Below are 23,543 nucleotides of genomic sequence, written 5' to 3' on the forward strand. Positions count from 1 at the left end.
TTGATCTTTGGGCTGGAGAGATGGCTTAGTGGTTAACGCGCTTGCCTGTGAAGCCTAAGAACTCATGTTGGAAGTTTCAGGTCCCACCTAAGCCAGATGCACAGTGATGCAAGGGCCCAATGTTGCACATGCGCCCAAGGGGGCCCACGTGGGTCTGGAGTTTGTTCACAGCAGCTGAAGGCCCTGGTGCGCCCGTTCATATTCTCTCTCTCTCTCTCCTTCCCTCCCTCCCTCCCTCTTTTTCTCTAGAAAATGAAAAAATAAAATTGATCTTTAAGCTGGGCATGGTGGTGGCCTTTAATCCCGGCACTTGAGGGAGGCAGAGGTAGGAGGATCCCGGTGAGTTCGAGGCCACTCCGAGACTATATAGTGAATTCCAGGTCAGTCTGGACTAGAGTGAAACCCTACCTCGGAAAAAAAAAAAAAATTATATATATATATCGACCTTTAATAGTTGCATCCAATGTAAAGCATTAAAAACATAATAATAAAGTAGCCAAGACTCTATGAAGCTATTGCTCCAACTTCAGGAAACGTCTCCCTTTACTGCTTTCTTTCCGTAGGCATGTAGGAAAGGTCCCTGCCTGTCATCACGTTTTGTAGCCTCTCTTTGGACTCTTCTGTAAGTGAGAGGCAAACTGAGCTACTCTTAGCAGCTCCTCGCTGGTCCCCAGCTTCGCGCAGACAGCAGTCGGGTCATTCTCAACGACTGCGCCCCGAACTGTCCAGGGTCAGGTGGTCGAATCCAGGGCAGGGAAGTCTCCGAGGGCGCGTCCGGGCCGTCCGTGGATGCGCACGGAACCAGGACCGGCTGTTGGAGCCAGGGTGAGAGATGAGGAATAAAGGTGCGCGCTCTCTCGCTTTCTCTCTCTTTGGGGACACCCCGCAGGGCTCTGCGGCGGTGACCGGGACAGGGGGATGGGGGCACTCGCCCGGGGCCACCCCGGCTTCCCAATCCGCAAGGGTGGGTGGCCAAATAAGGCCGGGCGAGCTGCCGGGCCCCGCCTCCGCCCCGCCGCGCGCATTCTTCTGCCTTGTAAGGCCGCGCACCGACCGCCCGGCTGCCCGGCCCCGCCCCGGCCCTGGCGCCCGAGCCCGAGCGCAGACGGACGGACGGACTGATCGACGCACGGACGGCTCCACGCGCGCACGCGAGCGCCTTCTCCCCGGGTGTCCACAGTAGGTCGGCGGGGGGCCGTCGTGGGGTGCTGGGGGGGCTGCGGACCGGCAGGTCGAGGGTCTTGCACGCGTGGATAGCGGTGTGGTCTGGGGCTGTTGGCTGGGTCTCATGGGGCCTCTGGCCTGGGGCAGCTGACTTTTTTTAAAAAAGAATTTATTTTCATTCTTATTTACTTATTAGAGACAGAGAGAGGGAGAGAGAGAGGGAGAATGGGCACGCCAGATCTGTAGTCACTGCAAACGAACTCCAGATGCATGTGCCACCATGTGCATCTGGCTTATTTGGGTACTGGAGAATCGAACCTGGGTCCTTAGGCATGTGCCTTAACCGCTAAGCAATCTCTCCAGCCCCAGCTGACTTTCTTTTCCAGGCTCGGGAAAACTAGTCCTTGGACCAGGGAATATGTCTGGGTTTTGTTTGTTTTTGTTTTGTTTTGTTTTGTTTTGTTTTGTTTTGGGGGTTTTAAGGTAGAGTCTCACTTAGCCCAGGCTGACCTGGAACTCACTTCTACTTCTTCCAGGCTGTCAGTGAACTCATGGTGAAACCCCGACCCCTGCCTCCTGAGTGCTGGGGGGGGGGGTGCTGCAGAGGCGCTGGGATCCAAAAAGCCCCTTGTATGTTGGAGGAGAAAACTGAGCCCTGCCAAGCTCCACTTACCTCCAAAGCATAAGCCTCCCTTTCCCCATCTCCACACCCTGAGACAAGAGAGAGGGATGGCAACCAGGTGAAGCCCTGTCGCCTCCTCCACCAAGTGCTGTGTGTCATGGACCCCAAGCTACCTTCTCTAGACCATCTGCCCAGGGCCTTCTCAGACCCTTCTAGGCACCACCCCCCCAACCCCCCCCCCCCCTGCCCAGGACTCAGAGATGGGGAGATCTTGGTCCCTGCCCGCCAGCAGCTCTGGCTGCTCTCAGGGATGTGGGGTAAGATGAATTGGCTTATTAGCAGACCATCTGGTGTATCCAGTGATGGAGACTAGTCTGGTCTGACTTCTAACCAGGTGTCAGCTGTTAAGGTGGGACTCAGACCCCAGTAGGAAGGAGATATCTAGTAACAGCCAGGCCAAGTTCCAGCTGACTGATCCTTGGTGTCTAGGAGCTCCAGGAGGAGGAGGAGGAAGTGGAGGAAGAAGGCTCCGGGGCTAAGGGCCCATCTGGCTTGTCCCTGACCCTGGTCACTCACCCATACCTGGCCCCAGCCTTTGATTCCCTCAACCAGCTAGCACAGGTGTTTCCTTTGTTCAGGTCTCAAGAACACTGAGCCAAGTCACCTGCCCACTGACCCCAACCTGGCCAGGTGTGTCCAGCTTCCAACGGGCCTCTAACCTTCCCAGGGACAGACATGCATGTACGTCCCTTCTTGGGCCCGCTTTCCTCACTGTGCTATTGGGCCACTGCTGCCCACGATTGTTGGGATGGACAGGGCAATCTTGCAGCAAGAGAGGAGGGTTATGCCAAGCATCGTGGCACACACCCTTAATCCCAGCACTCAGGAGGCAGAGGTAGGAGGATTGGCATGAGTTCAAGGCCACCCTGAGACTACATAGTAAGTTCCAGGACAGCCTGGGCTACAGCAAGACCTTACCTCAAAAAAAACAAGCAACAAAAGAGAGAGAGAGAGAGGAGGGTGTGAGCATGGGGCCTTGGCTGGAGAGCCCGGAAGGAACACTGGGGACCCTGTCCATGTGTACCCTAAAACTTGGCAGAAAGGAGGGGCTGGAGACTGTGATGGCTGCTACCACCTCAGCTGGGCGCAGGGAACTGCTCTGCATTGGAGGAGTCCATATTCCCATAGAACCCTGGGCTGGAAGAGGACTGGGCTCCTCTAAGCTGTGGGTGAGAAGAGCTTCTGTCAACCCAGCCGGCACCGTGCAAGATGCTAGCTGTGGAGAGTGGTGTGGTAGCCCGGTGGGCTATATATGGCCCTGGAAACATGCTGGGATTGGCCAGGATCCCAGCTCAGGTCTGATTCGAACAGGGTCATGGGACAGAAGCCTGGAAGCAGCTCACAGGGCGAGAAGCATGGTAGAAGGCAGGTGGCAGGTGCAGAGGTGTCCCAGAGGCCTTGGACCACATTGCTCAGGACAGAGGAAAGAGGCGGCAGACATCCTGGGGCAGCTGAGGAGAACAAGACACGAGTTCTTGACATGTATTCACAAGCTATGGCACGGCAGGGGCTCAGGGAAAGAACTCTTCTTTTTTGTAATATTTTTATTGATTTGTAAGAGAATATGGGCATGCCAGGGCCTCTTACCACTACAAACTCCGGGTGAATGTGCCACATTGTGGACACGGCTTTACATGGGTACTTTACATGGGAACCGATCCCATGACAGCAGCTTTGCAAGCAAGGAGGACGGGTATGGGCTTGCTTTGAAGTGGAAAGTGAATAGGAAAAGAGAGAATGGCTAGAGGCCAAGAGGCCAGGTGTGGGTGGACTTGGGTCTCAGTCTGGGGAGGATCACTCACAGCACAGGACGTGAAGAAGGGCCTAGAATGGGCTGTCACCCACTCGGGACTGGTCAGGCTCTGAGGAGGGCAGCCAGAGTTCACAGCCCAGAGTGATCCCCTCTTCCAGTGGGCAGTGCAAGAGGGATGGATGGCTTGGGCTAGGGGAGGACGAGGAATGTCAAGAATGCAGGTCTGCTGGTCAGCCGCCCCCAGCCTCCCACAATGCTGCCCCAACCTTACCACTCAGAGACATGGGCCAACTTGCTTGCTATCTGGGAACGAAAGAGATGAAGCAAGTTAATGGTTGGCACCAAGCCAACCCTAATGTTTTTCCCCAGTCACAACAAAAGTAGCTCACACCATGCCCAGCACCACTCCAGGGGCTCTCCAGACACTGAGCTAATTCAATCCCCCTACAGGGTTCCCAAGTTGAGAGGTACAAGTCACTCAGAGCAAGGGCGTGGTGGTACACGCCTTTGCTCCCAGCACTCTGGAGAGTTCGAGGCCACCCTGAGACTACATAGTGAATTCCAGGTCAGATCAGGCTAGAGAGAGACCCTACCTCAAAAAAACAAAAAAGAAGAAAGGAAGAAAGAAAGAAAGAAAGAAAGAAAGAAAGAAAGAAAGAAGGAAGGAAGGAAGGAAGGAAGGAAGGAAGGAAGGAAGGAAGGAAAGAAGAAAGAAAGAAGGAAAGAAAGAAAGAAAGAAGGAAAGAAAGAAAGAAGGAAAGAAAGAAAGAAAAGGAAAGAAAGAAAGGGAAAGAAAGAAGGAAAGAAAGAAAGAAGGAAAGAAAGAAAGAAAGGGAAAGAAAGAGGGAAAGAAAGAAAGGAAGGAAGGAAGAAAGAAGGAAAGAAAGAAAGAAAGGGAAAGAAAGAAAGAAGGAAAGAAAGAAAAAGAAGTAGTTACTCAGGATCGCAGCACCCACAGGCTACTCTAGTGAAGAACTGGGTTGTGGGTGGCTGGAGCCCGCGGGAGGCCTTAAATGCCAGGCCTAGAGTGAAAGTGGTCCAGGGAGGCCGGACCATTCCAGGCCCGAATCATCGCTCCACACTCCTTCCTGCAGGGAATCCCTACCCAGCTGAAGCCAAGATGTCTAGCAAGCGGGCCAAGGCTAAGACCACCAAAAAGCGGCCCCAGCGGGCCACATCCAATGTCTTCGCCATGTTTGACCAGTCCCAGATCCAGGAGTTTAAGGAGGCCTTCAACATGATCGATCAGAACCGCGATGGCTTCATCGACAAGGAGGACCTCCACGACATGCTTGCCTCTCTGGGTGAGTGGGACACGGTGGGCCGCACGCGGGGCAGGGCCCAGGCTGCTGGGCACTTACAGAGCACTTCCTATGAAATAAGACCTGTGGCACCTTCCTAGACAGTAGCTGCTCTGACTTTGCACGTTTTATTTATTTGTTTATTTGGCTTTTCAAACTCACAGCAATCCTCCTACCTCTGTCTCCGAGTACTGTGATTAAAGGCACGTGCTACCACACCCAGCCTACATTTAATTTTTTTTTTATCTTTTTTTATTTGTTTGTTTGTTTGAGGTAGGGTCTCACTCTAGCCCAGGCTGAACTGAAATTCATTATGTAGTCTCAGGGTGGCCTCGAACTCACTTCAATCCTCATACCTCTGCCTCCCGAGTGCTGGGATTAAAAAGATGCGCCACCACACCCAGCCTGGCCTTTTTTTTTTTTTTAACTTAATTTATTTATTTTATTTTTTTTTTGAGAGAGAGAGAAAATGGGCGCACCAGGGCCTCTAGCCACTGCAAATGACCTCCAGACACATAATGCACCTTGTGCATCTGGCTTATGTGGGTTCTGGGGAATCAAACTTGGGTCTGTAGGATTTGCAGGCAAGTGCCTTAACCACTAAGCCATTTCTCCAGCTCATGGCTTCACATATTTAATAGAGAACAGCATGGAGGCACGGAGCAGGACAGGGATTTGTCTGGGGTCCAGTACAGGATTAGAACCTAGATAGGATGATCCCTCTTTGGGCAGAGCCATGCATCAGGCGGCCTGGTAATATTTCTCTTATAAAGCAGTGGGTCTGGAGAGTTGACTCTCAGTTGATAGAGTGCTTTGTCAAGCACGAGGGCCTGCTTTTAATCCCCAGTGCCACATGAGCAAGGCATGGTGGTGTACACTTGTAATGCCATCACTTGAGAGGTAGAAGCAGGAGGATCATGTATTCAAGCATCCTCAACTACAAATAAGTTCAGAGGCAGCCTGGGGGCTGAGGAGATGGTTAAGCCATTAAAGGTGCTTGCTTGAAAGCCTCACAGCCTGGGTTCAATTCCCCAGTACCCACATAAAGCCAGATGTACAAAGTGATGCCTGTATCTGGAGAAACAGGCCCTGGTATGCCCTTTTTCTCTCTCTCTCTCCTTACAAATTAAGAATAATAAAGTATGTTGTTAAAAGCCAGCCTGGGCTACATAAGACTCTTAAGAGAGAGGAGGAGGATGGGGGAGGGAGGGAGGGAGAGAGAGAGAAAGAGAGAGAGAGAGAGGGAAGAGGGAGAGAAAAAAGAGAGAAAGAGAACAATAACATCCCAGGACCTTAGAGCTAAAAGGTGTCAAGAATCAAGTCCAAATTGCCACTGCTCAGATGATGAAATTGAGGCCCAGAAGGAAGGTCTCCAGCGTCCATTACGTCCTATGTGCTGGCCATAGATAGCCACCCTCAGCCCATTCCTGGCACAGCCTTCACTGGTACAAGAGCATCAGGACCAGACAGGAAGGAAGTCTGGCATCAGAGGGCATCCACGTGAGGGCTGAGCCACACGACTGGGCCAGACAGCCCAGTCAGTCCCTGGCACTACCCTGTGCTCACTGTCCTAACTGTAATGGGCACCATGCCCTCATGGGTACCTGCATGTCCGCTGGGAGAGCAGCCCAGAATTGGAGGAAGGATGCCCGTGCTGTCTGGCTACAAGCCCAGCCTGTGGCGGCCTATCAGCCTCACAGAAGCAGAGGACAGTGGCTAGGGGAGGGCTGGCCCTACGTGCCTGGCTGGCATCACAAGGGGATCATAGCTCCTCTGAGGCCTTAGCTTCTCTGGCCGTTCTACGGGGAGATGCTGGTGGCAGTTTGAGGAGGGGAGGCTCAGGAAGGACTGGGATATGAAAGCTTCTCCTATTTGTAAGGCAGGAGCACCCTGCACTCAGGACCCCAAATCCTGAGGCTTGATAGTGGCCCTAAACTAACACAGCTCTCCAGAAAAACACATGCTTCAGTATGGTTCATGTTGGTGGTACCACAGCTCAGATATGACCTTCTGGTTAAAGAACATAGTCCTGCCTGGACTGGTGGCTCACAACTATAATCCCAACATTCGGGAGGCTGAGGTGGGAAGATCATCGTGGGCTCTAAGGCAGCCTGAGCTGCATGCAGTCTGAGTTCCAGGTCCTCTTGGGCTAGAGTGAGATCCTGCCTCAAAAAGAACAAAACAAAAAGAATATTGTCCTCAAGTTTAAAAAGAAAGGGCAGGGCTCTGGAGAGATGGCTCAGTGCTCGTTTGCAAAGCCTGACAGCCAGGTCCAATTGTCCAGTATCCACATAAGGTTAGATGCACAAAGTGGCACATACCCCTGGAGTTCATTGGCAGCGGCAGGAGGTCCTGGCATGCCCATACTCTCTGTCTCTACTTCTTGCAAATAAATAACTTTTTTTTTATTTTTCAAGATAGGGTCTTGCTCTTGCCCAGGCTGACCTAGAATTCACTATGTAGTATCAGCGTGCCCTCAAACTTAAGCTAGAGTGAGACCCTACCTCAAAAACCAAAAAAATGGGCTGGAAAGATGGCTTAGCCATTAAGGCATTTGCCTGCAAAGCCAGAGGATCCTTGTTCAATTCTCTAGGACCCACATAAGCCAGATGCACAAGGGGGCACATGCATCTGGAGTTCATTTGCAGTGGCTGGAGGTTCTGGCACTCTCTCACTTTCTCTTTCCCTTCCTCCCTCCCTCCCCCTCTCTCTTCCCCTCTCCCTCTCCCTCTCTCTCTCTCTCTCTCTCTCTCTTAAATAAATAAATAAATTATTTTTCTAAAAAAAGGCCAGTCGTACTCCTTTAATCCCAGCCCTTAGGAGGCAGAGGTAGGAGGATCGCCATGAGTTTGAGGCCACCCTGAGACTACACAGTGAATTCCAGGTCAGCCTGGGCCAGAGTGAGACCCTAACTTAAAAACCAAAAAAAAAAAAGAGAGAGAGAGAGAGAGGAAACTGAGGCTCAAAGAAGTCAAATAATTTGCTCACGATCTACAGCAGCTAAGTGGTAGAATTGGGGTCTTAACCCATCAGTTGATTATAGAGTCCAAGGGATGTGCCAGTCATTGTTATGAGAATTTTTTTTTTGTCATAACCATTGTCTTAACCTCAAAATGTATGTATGTAAGTATTTATTTATTTCATTTTTATTTTTGGTTTTTCAAGGTAGGGTCTCACTCTAGCCCAGGCTGACCTGGAATTCACTATGGAATCTCAGGGTGGCCTCAAACTCACGGCGATCCTCCTACCTCTGCCTCCTCCCGAGTGCTGGGATTAAAGACATGCGCCACCATGCTCAGTTTATCCTCAAAATTCTAAGAAACACAAGAAACTGAGGCACAAAGCTGGGATTTAAATCAGGCCTGTGTGACGCCAGCGCTCACAGAGTTAACAACTTTGTGCGTGCGCACACGTGTCTGCGGGTGAGTACGCATGGGCCCGTAGAGTTCTCTGTGAGGACAGCCGTGGGTGTGGTCCTCGCCTTCCACCTGGTCCGAGGAAGGGTCTCCTACTGTTCAACACCCCTTGGCAAGCTTCTGGGACTTTTGCCATCTCCACCTCCCATCCCATCTTACCCTGGGTGCGCTGGGACCACAGATGCTGGCGCAGCCTCGTCCAGCTTTCCGTGGCTCCTGAGGAGCTGAACTCATACATACCCGCACTTGCCCAGCAAGCACTTTACCCACTGAGCCTAATCTTAGAATTCTTTCTTAGAATTTTGAGGATAAACTGGGCGTGGCGGCGCACGCCTTTAATCCCAGCGCTCGGGAGGTAGAGGTAGGAGGATCGCCATGAGTTCGAGGCCACCCTGAGACTCCATAGTGATCTAATGCTTCTGAAGCTGGAATTTGGAGACGGACTACTTGGGTTCAGTTGCTGACCTACTCCATCTTTGGTGTTGGCCTTGGATAAGCTGCCTTGCCTCTCTGTGCCCTGGTCCCTCACCTGTGATAGAGGGTGAGAAGAGTCTTCACTGCCTGCTGAGAGTGAAATGCAGCGAGGCACATGGTACGCTGGGCAGGGCCACCATCAGCAGATGGCTTCTCTTCCACTGTAGTGAGCAGGACTGATGGCTGACCTTCAGCCTGCAGGTGGCATGCTAGAGGCAGGTAGGGACTTGTGCCATCCATTGCGTGCCCCCGAGCAGGCAGGACCTGAAGGTGGATGTTCGAAGAAGCGGGCAAGACCTCGGCTGTCTGGCACCTGCTTCTCAGTTTACGAGGCTCACCTGGGGAGGGTGCTGAGAATGAGTTAGCCCGGGCTGGAGTCAGACGCCTGGTGACAGCAGGCACAATGCCATCCACCACAGGGAAGAACCCCACGGATGAGTACCTGGAGGGCATGATGAGTGAGGCGCCCGGGCCCATCAATTTCACCATGTTCCTCACCATGTTCGGAGAGAAGCTCAATGGCACGGACCCCGAAGACGTGATCCGCAACGCCTTCGCCTGCTTCGACGAGGAGGCCTCAGGTCAGCGCTGCACTGGGCTCCGTACAGGGGCACTCAGTGCCTGCGGGGGAGGGGCAGAGGGCAGGCCAAGGGCATAGTGGTGGGTCTGGCCACCCTAGTCATCAGTGCCCTGCCCCTCAAAGGCTGGACCACATGTCCTTGTCTCCTGGTCCGTCTGATGCCAAACACTCACATCTGCAAGGCCAGCACACATTCCCTTTCTATAAATCAAATCATGTCATGCCTTTCTTGTCATAAGGTACAGAAGCCTGTCCCATCCTTGGCTTCTGTCATACAGCTAGAATTCCCCCTCACATGGTCCTGGAGAGATGGCTTAGTGATGAAGGTGCTTGCCTGCAAAGCCAAAGGACCCAGGTTTGATTCTCCAGGACCTAGGTAAACCAGATGAACAATAGAGTTCATTTGTAGTGGCTGGAGACCCTAGCACACCCAATCTTGCTCGCTCGCCCTCCCTCCCTCCCCCCCCCCCCGCTCTCGCTCTCTCAAATAAATTAATAAAAATAAGATTTAAAAAAAAAAAAAAAGGATGCCCCTCACACCACCACAGCCCCTATGGAGTCATTGCAGATAGCGGCTCTATAGAACGCTTCCATCTGGGATCTTCCCAGAAGTCCTCCCCCCTCTCCATGACCCCAAGACTAGGGCGGGCTCTTCCTGGCCCCTCTCCAATCGTCAGGCCTTAGTGCGGCTCCGGCGGAAAGCCTGCCTCCATGGAGCCCCGTCTTGTCCCCAGGCTACATCCACGAGGACCACCTGCGGGAGCTACTTACCACCATGGGCGACCGCTTTACGGATGAGGAGGTGGACGAGATGTGCCGTGAGGCGCCCATTGATAAGAAAGGCAACTTCGACTACGTGGAGTTCACCCGCATCCTCAAACACGGCGCCAAGGACAAGGACGACTAGGCCAGCCTGGCCCCCCTGACACCTGGGGCCCTGTCCTGGTCCCTCCACACCACACTCACACTCAACTGTACCAGCTGCGCTGCCACGTCCCAAAAAACCCTCTCAGGTTCCCTCCCCACAAGGGGCTTAGAATGGGGGCTCTCGGGGCAAGAAACGGGCCGCTGGCTGAGGCCGGGGTACATAGAGGCTGGCAGCAACAACTCCACCATGGCTGAACACACTCATGCAAGGAAGACCATGCTCTGGGAGGTGAGCCAAGGGCGGGACCAAGAGGCACCAAGGAGAGACCCCTGAAGACAGATGGCCAGCCTGCTGTGGCTACTATTCCTGGGCTGCTCCCCAGGAGGAAGGTGTCCATGTCCAGATGCCAGACACCACTTCCCAGCACACGCGCACACACACACACACAGATCCACGCTCACCACATACCTTGAAAGGACAGTAGACCTTCCCTCTATGTCCGTCCAGCCACCAGAATGCACCCAGTCCATCTGGGGGTGCTCAGGAAGGTACACCATACAGGGGTGATTGTCCCAGGGGACATGGAGTCTCCAATACAAGGCTGAGCACTAACTCAGGTCTCTGTGTCAGTGACTTGGGTGGGGGGGAGGGAATAAGGGACTTTGGGGACGTCCACACGTCCCTCTGCCCGCTTGTCAGTGGCTGCTCTGATGCCTCTCTCCAACCAGGGGAAAAACTGGGGGTTGCCGGGCGTGGTGGCGCTCACCTTTAATCCCAGCACTCGGGAGGCAGAGGTAGGAGGATCTCCGTGAGTTCAAGGCCACCCTGAGACTACATGGTGAATTCCAGGTCAGCCTGGGCTTGAGTGAGACACTACCTTGAAACCAGCCCCCCCCACACACACACACTAAAAGAACTGGGGATTCACAGTCAAATGGTCCCCTAAACCTGAAGGATTAGAGTCAGCAAGGGGGCTCCCTACTCAGCTGAGATGAGATCAGCAAGGGGAAAGAAACCGATCTGGGAGCAGAGCATAGGTGAGGAGTGCCGACACGCTTCACCACAGTCTATAGGGTAGAGGAGTCTGGGCCTCAGGGTCAGCAGTCAAGGCCATATAGTCCTCAAGACTGAAAGCTGACCTCCACTTCACTGCTCTGGGGAAGCCGGTTGGTCCTGGAAGAAACGTAGACTGGGAACAGTGAAGGCGTCATTAGGCCCAGTGGCCTCACACCACCTTGTCCAGCCCCAGGCGGCAACAGGGTATGTTCATGAAGAAACTCAGCAGTGGGAAGGGTAGGGCAGCCCTGGGACCAGCAGACCACCTCTTGGCCCATCCCTCTACACACAGGCAGGCATGGCTGCACCCCTGCCATGTCCCGACTGAATAAGAGGGACACTGACAACCCACCTTGGGGTGGAGACATTGGATGGCAGAGAAGGGGCTTATACGGTGTTCTACCAGCAAAGTGGGCTTCACCTGTCCCCGCAGAGGGGTGGGGTGGGGTGGGGTGGGGGGCAGGCGCTGGATCCAGCATGATCTTGCTGCCTTCTCCAGGGGTCACCGTGCGGGCCTCCCGTAGCACACAGCAGAGGTCTGTCACTAGGGCCGAAGGTGGGCACAGCAGTGAGGAAACAGCCTTCCGCTGCCCCTCAGCCTACCTCGGCGAGCCCCCGTGGGCTTGAGCGGCGCTCCTCCTGTTTTGGAGTTTTTGTTTTTCGAGGTAGGGTCTTGCTCTAGCTCAGGCTGACCTGAAACTCACTGTGTAGTCTCAAGGTAGTCTCGAACTCACAGCAATCTTCCTACCTCTGCCTCCCAAGTGCTGGGATTAAAGGCGTGCGCCACCATACCAGGCAATTCTTTTGGGGGGTTTAGTTGGTTTGGGGGGTTTTCATTGTTTTTAAACTTTTATTTACTTGTTTATTTTATTTACTTATTTATTTTTGGGTTTTCGAGATAGGGTTTCACTCTAGCCCAGGCTGACCTGGAATTCACTCTGTAGTCTCAGGTTGGCCTTGAACTCACAGCGATCCTCCTACCTCTGCCTCCCATGAGCTGGGATTAAAGGCATGCTCCACAACACCCAGTTTAAAAATTTTTTTTTAATTTAATTTTTATTAACATTTTCCATGATTATAAAATATATCCCATGGTAATTCCCTCCCTCCCCACCCCCACACTTTCCCATTTGAAATTCCATTCTCCATCATATTACCTCCCCATTACAATCATTGTAATTACATATATACAATATCAACCTATTAAGTATCCTCCCCTCTTCCTTTTAAATTTTTTTTTATTTATATATATTTGAGAGAGAGAGAGGCAGATAGAGAGAATGGGCATGCCAGGGCCTCTAGCCACTGCAAACAGACTCCGGATGCATGCGCCATAGTGTACATCTGTCTTATGTAGGTACGGAGGAATCGAACCTGGATCCTTGGGCTTCCCAGGCCAGCACCTTAAATGCTAAGCCATCTCTCCAGCCCCCTTTTCAGTTTTTTGAGATAGGCTCTCACTCTAGCCCAGGCTAACCTGCACTCTGTAGTGTAGTTTTTGTCTTTTTATTTTGTTGTGTTTTATTTTGCTTTTTTATGTGAGAGAGAATTGGCACACCAGGGTCTCGAACTCCATGTGCTCCACTTTATGCACACGCATCACCTTGGGCATCTGTCTTACGTGGAATCTGGGGAATTGAACATGGGCCCTTAGGCTTTGCAGGCAAGTGACTTAGGATGGTATCGAACTCACAGTGATCCTCTTACCTCAGCCTCCCAAGTTTGGGATTAAAGGCATGCAACATGCCCGGCTCTCTTGATCTCTCTTTTTTATTTTTATTTTTTCCAAATTATGGTCTCTAATTCATTCACTGCTATCTCAGGATGGCCTCAAACTCACGGTGATCCTCCTACCTCTGCCTCCCAAATGCTGGGATTAAAGGCATGTGCCACCATGCTGGGCTTCTCTCTGTTTTAAGCAGACCACAAGTCCTTGGCTTTAACTCTAGATGGGACCAGCCCCAACTAGGTCTGAACCAGGCCCAAGTACTGTCTAGACTCAGTCCTAACCACCTACCAAACTGGGCCTCCAGTTCCATGTGTATCATCCAGGCAACCCTCAGCCAGTTCTAAGGGAGAAGCTGGACACGAGATGGGCTCTGGTGGTCCCTGGGGCTTCCACAATCCTAGCCACACCCTCTTGCTAACCATTGAGACACCAGTGGCCTAGTTTTGGTGGCCTTTGATGTCAAGAAGGCAAGGTAGGGCTGGAGAGATGGCTTAGTGGTTAAGGCGCTTCCCTGCAAAGCCAAAGGACCCAGGTTCAATTCCCCAGGACCCATGTAAGCCAGATACATAAGGTGGCACATGCATCTGGAGCTCATTTCCAGTGGCTGGAGGCCCTGGAGCACCCATTTTCTCTCTCACTCATTCTGCCTCTTTCCCTCTCTCAAATAAATAAATAAAAATAAAAATATTAAAATTAAAAAAGGAGGAGGCAGGTGTGGTGGTTCACTGCTGTCATGCCAGCACTGGGGAGGCTAAAGCAGGAGGATCACAAGTTCATGGCCAGCCTGGGTTACAGAGTGAGAACTTGTCTAAAGAGAGAGAGAGGGAAAGAGGAAGAAGAAAGGAGGGAGGGAAGAAAGGGGGTTCACGTGGACAGTTTAGGAAGAAACTTTCCTGTGATTCCAATTCTGCCCTACACACAAGGGCTCACGGATGAAATACCCTCATATCCCATGGACAGAAGACAGGACCCACTGGTTTCACACTGGCTGGGTGTTGCAGTCAGGTTCGCATAGCTGGCAGAAATCACCCAACCAAGAGCAGCTTATGGGATAAAAATGTTTAGTTTGGCTTACAGGCTTGAGGGGGACATCACCCCCTGGCCGACATAAGGTGGACAATAACAACAGGAGAGTGTGCCAAACACTGGCTATAACACCCATAAGCCCACCCCCAACAATACACTGCCTCCAAGGGGCGTTAATTCCAAAATCTCCATCAGCTGGGAATTTAGCATTCAGAACATCTATGTTTATGGGGGACACCTGAATTAAACCACCACACTGGGTACTGAAGGGATGTAGGAAAAAGGAAACTAATTCTGCAGAGGGTAGTGTAGGATCCTTAAGGATGGAAAGGCAGGTACCTAGGAAGGAATAAAGGAGGAAGAAAGGGAGGGAAAGTGGTAAAAGCAGCAAGAAGCTAATGGGAGCCAAGCATAGTGGAGCATGCCTATAATCCCAGCACTCAGGAGACTGAGGCAGGGGATGGCCAGAAGTTTGAGGCCAGCATAGTGAGTTCTAGACCAGCCGGGTTATAAAGTGAGATCCTGTCAGTAAAATAATACAAACCACAGTGTAAATAAATAGATGCTAATGGGATTTTAATCTCCCAGGCAGCATTTAGAGCTAACAGTGAGATGCTTCCAGAACTAGAACTTTCCAAGTGTAACACAAACCACAGAAGCCACAAAGGAAAAAACTGATGGAGACTGGAGGGAGGGCTCAGCAGTTAAGATGCCTGCCCACAAAACCTGATGACCCACGTTCACTTCCCTGGTACCCACATACAGCCAGATGCACAAAGTGGCGCATGTGTCTGCAGTTTGTTTGCAGTGGCTGGAAACCCTAGTGTACCTGTTCTCTCTCTCCTTGCAAATAAATAAATAAAAATATTTTAAAAGACCGATGGGGGAGCCAGGCGTACTGGCGCATACCTTTAATCCCAGCACTTGGGAGGCAGAGGTAGGAGGAGGATTGCCCTGATTTCGAGGCCAACCTGAGACTACATAATGAATTCCAGGTCAGCCTGGGCTAGAACAAAACCCTACCTTGGAAAAAAAAAAAAAACTGATGGAGGCTGGAGAGATGGCTTAGCAGTAAAGGCACTTGCCTGTGAAGCCTAAGGACCCATGTTCGATTCTTCAGAACCCAATAAGGCAGACACACAAAGGTAAGGCAAACACAAGGTCGCACATGCCCACTAGGTGCCACAAGCACCTGGAGTTCAATTGCAGTGCCTAGTATGCCAATTATGATATATCTCTTTCTCTGTCTCTCTCTTGATTGCTCTGTCTAAAATAATAATAATAATAATTAATTTTTTAAAAAGTCAGATGTGGTGGTGCACGCCTTTAACTCTGGGAGGCAGAGTTAGGAGGATCACTGAGTTCGAGGCCACCCTGAGACTATGTAGTGAATTCCAGGTCAGCCTGAGCTAGAGTGAGACCCTACCTTAAAAAAAAAATAAAAGACTGATGGGAGCTGGAGAGATCGCTCAGCGGTTAAGGCACTTGCTTACAAAGCCAAAGGACCTTAGTTCAATTCCCCAGGACCCATGTAAGCCAGATGCAGAAGGTGGTGCATGCGTCTGGAGTCCGTTTGCAGTAACTGGAGGCCCTGGCATGCCCATTCTCTCTCTCCTTCTCCCTGTGTCTTTCTCTCAAATAAATTAAAAATAAAATATATTTCTTAAAAAAAAGACTGATGGATTTCAGTGCAGGAAGATAAAAGCCATAAATAAAGTGAACAGCTGAACACAGGCCGGGAAAGTTGAGTGCACTCACCGACAGAGAACTGGATTCTAGTTTTGTATTGACAGGACATTTGGCAGCGCTCACAACCTTTTGTTCCTTGTGAATAAATTCACTGAAATGGAATACACTTTGCCAAAATTTAAACACATGTCATGGTTCTTTTCCAGGCTCACTGTAGTCAATATAAACTAAGGCATAAAGAATTATTTTTGCGGGCTGGAGAGATGGCTTAGCGGTTAAGCGCTTGCCTGTGAAGCCTAAGGACCCCGGTTCGAGGCTCGGTTCCCCAGGTCCCACGTTAGCCAGATGCACAAGGGGGCGCACGCGTCTGGAGTTCGTTTGCAGAGGCTGGAGGCCCTGGCGTGCCCATTCTCTCTCTCTCTGCCTCTTTCTCTCTCCGTCTGTCGCTCTCAAATAAATAAATATAAACAAAAAAAAAAGTTAAAAAAAAAAAGAATTATTTTTGCAAACATTTTCCAACTTTCACAATGCTCATTCATTCCACATCAACCAAATGCTTTACTCCAAAACCAGTTACTGAAAGCAAACCCAATAAGTCACCATTTTTACCTTTAATTTTCTTTTTGGGAGGGGGAGATTCAAAAATAGTTTTATAAATGTATTATTTATTTATTTATTTGAGAGAGGCAGATAGATACATAGAGAGCAAATGGGCATGCCAGGGCCTCCAGCCACTGCAGATGAACTCCAGATGCATGCACCTCCTTGTGTATCTGCCTTACATGGGTCCTGGGGAATTAAACCATGGTCCTTAGGCTTCACAGACAAACGCCTTAATCACTAAGCCATTTCTCCAGCCCCCAAAATATTTATTTGCGATCAGAGAGACAGAAAGAATTGGTACATCAGAGCCTCCAGCTTCTGCAAAACAACTCCAGATGCATGTGCCACTTTGTGCATCTGGGTTTACATGGGTACTGGGGAATCAAACCTGAGTTATTAATCAGTAAATAATATATTTTTAAGAGAGAATAGGTGCACCAGGGCCTCAGCCAATACAATTGAACTCCAGATGCTTGCGCCTCCTAGTGAGCATGTGTGACCTTGCACTTGCCTCACCTTTGTGCATGTGGCTATCATGAGATCTGGAGAGGCAAACATGGGTCCTTAGGCTTCACAGGCAAGTGCCTTAACTACTAAACCATCTCTCCAACCCAACAAAAATATTTTTTTTTCTTTTTGGTTTTTTGAGGTAGGTTCTCACTCTAGCCCAGGCTGACCTGGGATTCACTATGGAGTCTCAGGGTGGCCTCGAACTCACGGTGAGCCTCCTACCTCTGCCTCCTGAGTGCTGGGATTAAAAGTGTGCACCATCACGCCCAGCAAAAATATTTTTAACTGGGCATGATAATGCACACATTTACTCCCAGTACTTGGGAAGCAGAATTAGGAGGATCTTTTGTTCAAGGCCACCCTGAGACTACATAGTCAATTCCAGGTGAGCCTGGGCCAAAGCAAGACCCTACCTTGAAAAACCAAATATATATATAAGGTTTTGTTTTTTTTTAATAATTGGCTAAGCATGGTGGTGCATGCCTTTAATCCCAACACCCAGGAGGCAGGTAGGAGGATCATTGTGAGTTTGAGGCCAGCCTGAGACTACATAGTGGGTTCCAGGTCAGCCTCGACTAGAGTGAGGCCCTATTTAAGAAAAAAAAATATATGCATATACTGGCAAAAGAATAAGAAAAAAAGAAGTCAGTGTGAAACAAGAGAGATGGCTTAGTGGTTAAAAGTGCTTGCTTGCAAAGCCTGATGGCTTGGGTTCAATTCCCCAGTGCTCACATAAAAACCAGCTGCACAAAGTGGCACATGCATCTAGAGTTCCTTTGCAGTGCAAGAGGCCCTGATGGGCCCATACTCTCTGTCTGCTTCTTTCTGTCTCTCAAATAAATAAAAATAATTATTTTTATTTTGGAGGTAGAGTCTTACTCTAGTCCCAGCTGGCCTGGAATTCACTATGTAATCTCAAGTTAGCATCAAACAGCAATCCTCCTACCTCTCCCTCCCCAGGGCTGGGAGACTCTACCTTGAAAAATCACACACACACACACACACACACACACACGCGCGCGCGCGCGCACAAAAAATAGTGTTAGCACACTTTACCACTAGGGGACACCAGAGGTCATTGAGTAAACAAGGTCCTGGGTCTTAGCCTAGCCGGTAACACCAGCTACCCCTTTAGGACCTATAGTCATTTTAGCTCTAAAAGTCGAGTATGCCATTCCAAGACACTTGAGATCCTGGACCTAAGGGGCCTTCAAGAGCCCTAATAAAGGAAGTTTTCAACCTGGGGTTCCAAGGGTACCTCCTTTTCTATCCACAATAGGGAATATGAGAAGATAATAATGAAACTAGAGAATATATTTATGCAATTATGGTGTGCATGCATAAGCACATGCATATGTGTGTGTGTGAGCATGCGTGTGGGGAGAGCAATCACTCTCCACCTTATTCCCTGAAGTAGGGTCTTCTTTAATTTAATTTTTATTTATTTGTTTGAAAGAGAGTGGGCATGCCAGGGCATCTAGTCACTGCAAACGAACTCCAAATGCATGTGCCACTTTGTGCATTTAGCTTACATGAATCGAACCTGGATCCTTTAGCTTTGCAGGCAGGCATCCTAACCACTAGACCATCTCTCCAGCCCGAAGTAGGGTGTTTTTAAAAATATTTAAGAGTGGAGCATTGCGCTTGTGTGCAGCGGCAGCGGCGGCGGTGGCCAGCAAGGGTGAAGGTGTGCAGCCGCCTTTTGTCTGGAACCCACGGCTGCTAACGCACCGTTTCCTGCTTGTGGATCGTGTGTACCTGTGGTCTTCCAGAAAGCTCCAGGAGCTGGACAGTGCGCGTCAGATCTCCCATCAGCAGGTAACTTTAGCCTGCGCATTCAAGCGGTAGCTCTTGGCAAAGAATCACAGCTGCCATCAGAAAGGAGCCTTCTGCTCTAAACCCATTGTTTGCTCTTGCCACCATGCCAAAGAATAAAGCCGAAGGAGGCAAAAACAGGTGCAGGGGTAAAAATGAAAATGAAGCTGAAAAAAGAGAGCTGGTGTTTAAAGAGGATGGGCAGGACTATGCGCAGGTAGTCAAGATGCTGGGGAATGGACGCTTAGAAGCCATGTGCTTTGGTGGTGTGAGGCGGTTGTGCCATATCAGAGGAAATTAAGGAAGAAAGCTTGGATAAACACTTCAGACATCATATTGATTGGTCTACGACACTATCAAGATAACAAAGCTGATGTAATTTTAAACTATAATGCAGATGAAGCTAGAAGTCTGAAGGCATATGGAGAACTTCCAGAGCATGCCAAGAATAATGAAACGGATGCATTTGGTCCAGGAGATGATGATGAAATCCAGTTTGATAATATTGGAGATGACAATGACGACATTGACGATGATATCTAGACTGAAGTTAGTGTGTTACAGTTCATGTTTTCTGAAGTTAGGATCTTAGCCTTCAACTGTTAAGAATAAAACTCCATTTAGCATGGGAATGGCTTGTTATAGCAGATTGATATGTTTTCTAAAAATTATTTGTTAAGACCTCTTTGAAAAGTGAAGATGCTGATATATCTGAAATGACATGTTAACACTGCTCTTTAGATGTAATGGAACTTAGCAAGAAACACACGAAATACACTGTTAAAAGAAAGAAAAAATGCCATTCATTTGTGGCTACTTCATTTCTAGCAAATGAATGTGTTGCATTAATTGCCTGGTTATTATCATGGTTTGCAGTATGCCATAGTTGTAACATATCTGTCTAGATTCTTTATCTTCTAATTTTCTGCATGTTCTTTTGAATCTTCTTCCAACTTAAGAATAACATAAGGGCTGGAGAGATGGCTTAGTGGTTAAGCGCTTGCCTGTGAAGCCTAAGGATCCCGGTTCAAGGCTCGATTCCCCAGGTTCCACATCAGCCAGATGCAAAAGGGGGCACACGCATCTAGAGTTCGTTTGCAGTGGCTGGAGGCCCTGGCGCACCCATTTTCTCTCTCTCTCTCTCTCTCTCCTCCTTTCTCTGTCTGTCTTCTGCTCTCAAATAAATAAAGAAAAAAATTCTGGCATATTGTAGACACCCCCTTCATCCAATGTTGTAATCTGTTCCTTTAAAAAAAAAAAAGAATAACATAAATCTGCATCTGGAGTCAGAAAAAACAGGGCTATTTTCCTACGTTGTAATACGTATTTTCATACTAACACTCATAGACGTTTTATGCTTCATGTTACCACCATCCAAAATAAGCAGTTTCAAAGTATAGTGCCTAACAATAGATAGCAGTTTTGAGTTTGTAAAATTAATCATTGCAGAGATTGAACACTTGGTAATAACAATTATCTTGACATTAGAAATATCAATATAATGTTGACAGTTTTTTTTAATTTTTGCTTTCTTAAGGTATATCCAAAAATAGAAAATGGGAGAAATAAATGTTGTTCTAGTATTTACATTGAAAAAATTTCAAACAAAATAAGTTTTTAATGGTGCATAAAATATATTTTGATTTGCAAAGTAGGTATGTAAAAAATGTGTAATTTTATTTTCATTGTAACCCACAGTTTTGGACTCTATAAATAACTCAATTACAAAGTGTAAATGAAAAGTTAATTTTGAGCTGGGCGTGGTGGCACACACCTTTAATCCCAGCACTAGGGAGGCAGAGGTAGGAAGATCGCTGTGAGTTCGAGACTACCCTGAGACTCCTTAGTGAATTCCAGGTCAGGCTGGGCTAGAGTGAGACCCTACCTCAAAAAAAAAAAAAAAAAAAAAAAAAAAGAAAAGTTAATTTTTTAATTCTATAAGCCTTTCTTTTTTAGAAATTTTTATTAACAACTTCCATAATTATAAAAAATATCCCATGGAAATACCCTCCCTCCCCCAACTTTCCCCTTTGAAACTCCATTTTCCATCATATCCCCTCCCCATCTCAATCAGTCTCTCTTTTATTTTGATGTCATCATCTTTTCCTCCTCTTATGATGGTCTTGTGTAGGTAGTGTCAGGCACTGTGAGGTCATGGATATCCAGGTCATTTTGTGTCTGGGGGGAGCACGTTGTAAGGAGTCCTACCCTTCCTTTGGCTCTTACATTCTTTCCGCCATCTCTTCCTCAATAGACCCTGAGCCTTGAAAGGTGTGATACTATAAGCCTTTCTTTTTCTTTTTCTTTTTTTTTAAGGTAGGGTCCTGCTCTAGCTCAGGCTGACCTAGAATTCACTATGTAGTCTCAGGCTGGCCTTGAACTCACAGTGATCCCTCTATCTATGCCTCCCCAGTGCTGGGATTAAAGGCGTGCGCCACCACACCTGGCAATAAGCCTTTCTTAAATGAAGCTTAGGTTAAGGGAAAAGGAGCCACAAGTTAAAGAAAGAGTCACTTTTGTTTTCTAAGTGGAAAATTCACAGAAATAGAAATAAACAAACAAACATATGTTGGCATAAGATATTGTTTTATCTTTAATAATACTCATGTTGTAACAGAATTATTCCTTCAATAAATGAGTGGATAATTTCAAAAAAAATATTTGAGGACTGGAGGGATGGCTTAGTGGTTAAGGCATTTGTCTGCAAAGCCAAAGGACCCAGGTTTGATTCCCCAGGACCCACATTAGCCAGATGCACAAGGGGGCGCACGTGTCTGGAGTTCGTTTGCAGTGGCTGGAGGTCCTGGCACGCCCATATTCTCCTCTCTCTCTCCCCCCCTCCTTTCTCTGTCTATTTGACAGAGAAAACAAATAAAAATAAAATATTTTAAAAAATATATTTGAGCCAGGCATGGTGGCACACATATTTAATCCCAGCACTCAGGAGGCAGAGGTAAAAGGATTGCCATGAATTCGAAGCTACCCTGAGACTACATAGTGAATTCCAGGTCAGCCTGGACTAGAGTGAGACCCTACCTCAAAAAAACAAAACCAAATAAATATATGTATATATGGGCTTGAGGGATGGCTTAATGGTTAAGGCACTTACCTGCAAAGACAAAGGACCCAGCTTCAATTCCCCAGGACCTACATAAGCCAGATACGCAAGGTGGCACATGCGTCTGGAGTTTCTTTGCAGCGGCTGAAGTCCCAGGCACGCCCATTCTCTCTCTCTCTCTCATGAATAAAAAAAATAAATAATTTTTTTTAATTAAGACTTTAAGCTGGGCGCGGTGACGCACGCCTTTAATCCCAGCACTGGGGAGGCAGAGGTAGAAGGATCGCTGTGAGTTCAAGGCCAGCCTGGGACTACATAGTGAATTTCAGGTCAGCCTGGGCTAGGGTGAGACCCTGCCTTGAAAAAAAAAAAAATTGAGACTTTACAGGCAAAAACATTAAACTCAAAGGGGCACAGCAACCTGTCCAGAACTATGGAGCACAGCACTGGCCACTTGGCCACAGTGCCAGGCCTTGGAGGTCTGGGAGAGGACAGCTTTGCGGAGGACTAGGAAAGCAGTGGAGCTTCTCCATGAGGCTCTTGGGCCTCATCCCCATGTCTCCACCAGGCCAGGATGCTCGAGAACGGGTGTGAGCATTCTGCTCGGCCCTCTTCCCAACCTGGACTCCCAGCGCTTCATTCAGCAAGCGCTTCTGAGCCTCAGAGCTTCTCCCCTCCCTCACTCATCACTTCCTGCCTGGGATCAACAACTACAGACTGAAACCTGCAGGATCATGCGCATGAATAAATTTGTTCCTCCTTGAATTGTTTGTGTCAGGTATTCCGGCCCAGTGACACAAAGTCTAACACAGAAAATTAGCTCTGAGAAGTGGAGACATTGCAGAAACCACCTCACAAGGTGGTTCAGTAGCCTTTAGAACTGACTTATGGTAAGAGTTTGGGAAAGTTGGGACCTGAAGGCTTGAGAAATTCGAGAATATAGTAAGCACAGCTTAATGGGCATTTTTTTCCCCTCCGAGGTACGGTCTTGCTCTAGCTCAGGCTGATCTGGAATTCACTATGTAGTCTCAGGCTGGCCTCAAATGCATGATGATCCTCCTACCTCTGTCTCCCAAGTGCTGGGACTATGCACAGATTTAATGGGCAATTTTGGTGGGAGGTCAAAAGACCAGCATGCCCTACCACCAAAAAAAAAAAAAAAAAAAAAACCTTGTCTGTATTTTGCTCATGTTCAGCAATTTTGTAGGAGGCTAACTTTAAAGGTGAAGGACTAATTAGTACAACAGAGGAAATTTCGAGGGAACCCATGATTCAGGCTGTGGCATGGCTATTGATGGCAGCTACTATCCAGGTTGACAGAATCTCATGAGTGGGAAGACTTGAAAAACTCGTTTGATCAGAAAAGTCCGAGTAAAGTTGGAGCTAAAAAGTCAGATGTGGATATGATGAAGCATTAAAGAGGCCAAGAGCCAGGTGTAGTGGTGCATACCTTTAATCCCAGCAGAGGTAAGAGGATTCTTGTGAGTTTGAGGCCATCCTGGGACTACAGAGTGAGTTCCAGGTCAGCATGGGCTAGAGTGAGACCCTACTTTGTGGGGGAGGGGAACCAAAGGCCAAGTAATCTATCAAAATAACAGAAAAGGGGCTGGGGAAATGGCTTAGGGTTAAGGCATTTGCCTGCGAAGCCTAAGGACCCTGGTTCAATTCCCCAGGACCCACGTAAGCTGGATGCACAAGGTGGCGCATGCGTCTGGAGTTTGTTTGCAGCAGCTGGAGGCCCTGGCGCCCCCAATCTCTCTCTCCCTCTATGCCTCTTTCTATCAGATAAATAAAATATTTAAAATATAATAACAGAAAA

At 48.8% G+C, this 23,543-nt stretch overlaps 1 protein-coding gene and 1 pseudogene across 2 annotated transcripts; both read left to right on the forward strand.

Annotated features, from left to right (window-relative positions):
- The first annotated feature begins 1,087 nt into the window (after positions 1-1,087).
- On the forward strand, positions 1,088-10,850 carry Myl9 (myosin light chain 9). 2 transcript variants are annotated; one of them, XM_045156573.1, is made up of 4 exons: positions 1,088-1,183; positions 4,694-4,903; positions 9,210-9,371; positions 10,105-10,850. In XM_045156573.1, the coding sequence occupies exons 2-4, from the start codon at positions 4,720-4,722 to the stop codon at positions 10,275-10,277; spliced, it is 519 nt and encodes a 172-aa protein (XP_045012508.1). In that variant the 5' UTR covers positions 1,088-1,183; positions 4,694-4,719; the 3' UTR covers positions 10,278-10,850. The 2 variants fall into 2 exon arrangements, with proteins under 2 accessions (XP_045012508.1, XP_045012507.1); XM_045156572.1 differs by having other exon boundaries at positions 1,088-1,179.
- Positions 10,851-18,625: 7,775 nt separating this feature from the next.
- On the forward strand, positions 18,626-19,209 carry LOC101597822 (annotated as a pseudogene).
- Positions 19,210-23,543: the final 4,334 nt, after the last annotated feature.

This window comes from Jaculus jaculus, chromosome 8 (genome assembly GCF_020740685.1).
Source record: "Jaculus jaculus isolate mJacJac1 chromosome 8, mJacJac1.mat.Y.cur, whole genome shotgun sequence".
NCBI lineage: Eukaryota > Metazoa > Chordata > Mammalia > Rodentia > Dipodidae > Jaculus > Jaculus jaculus.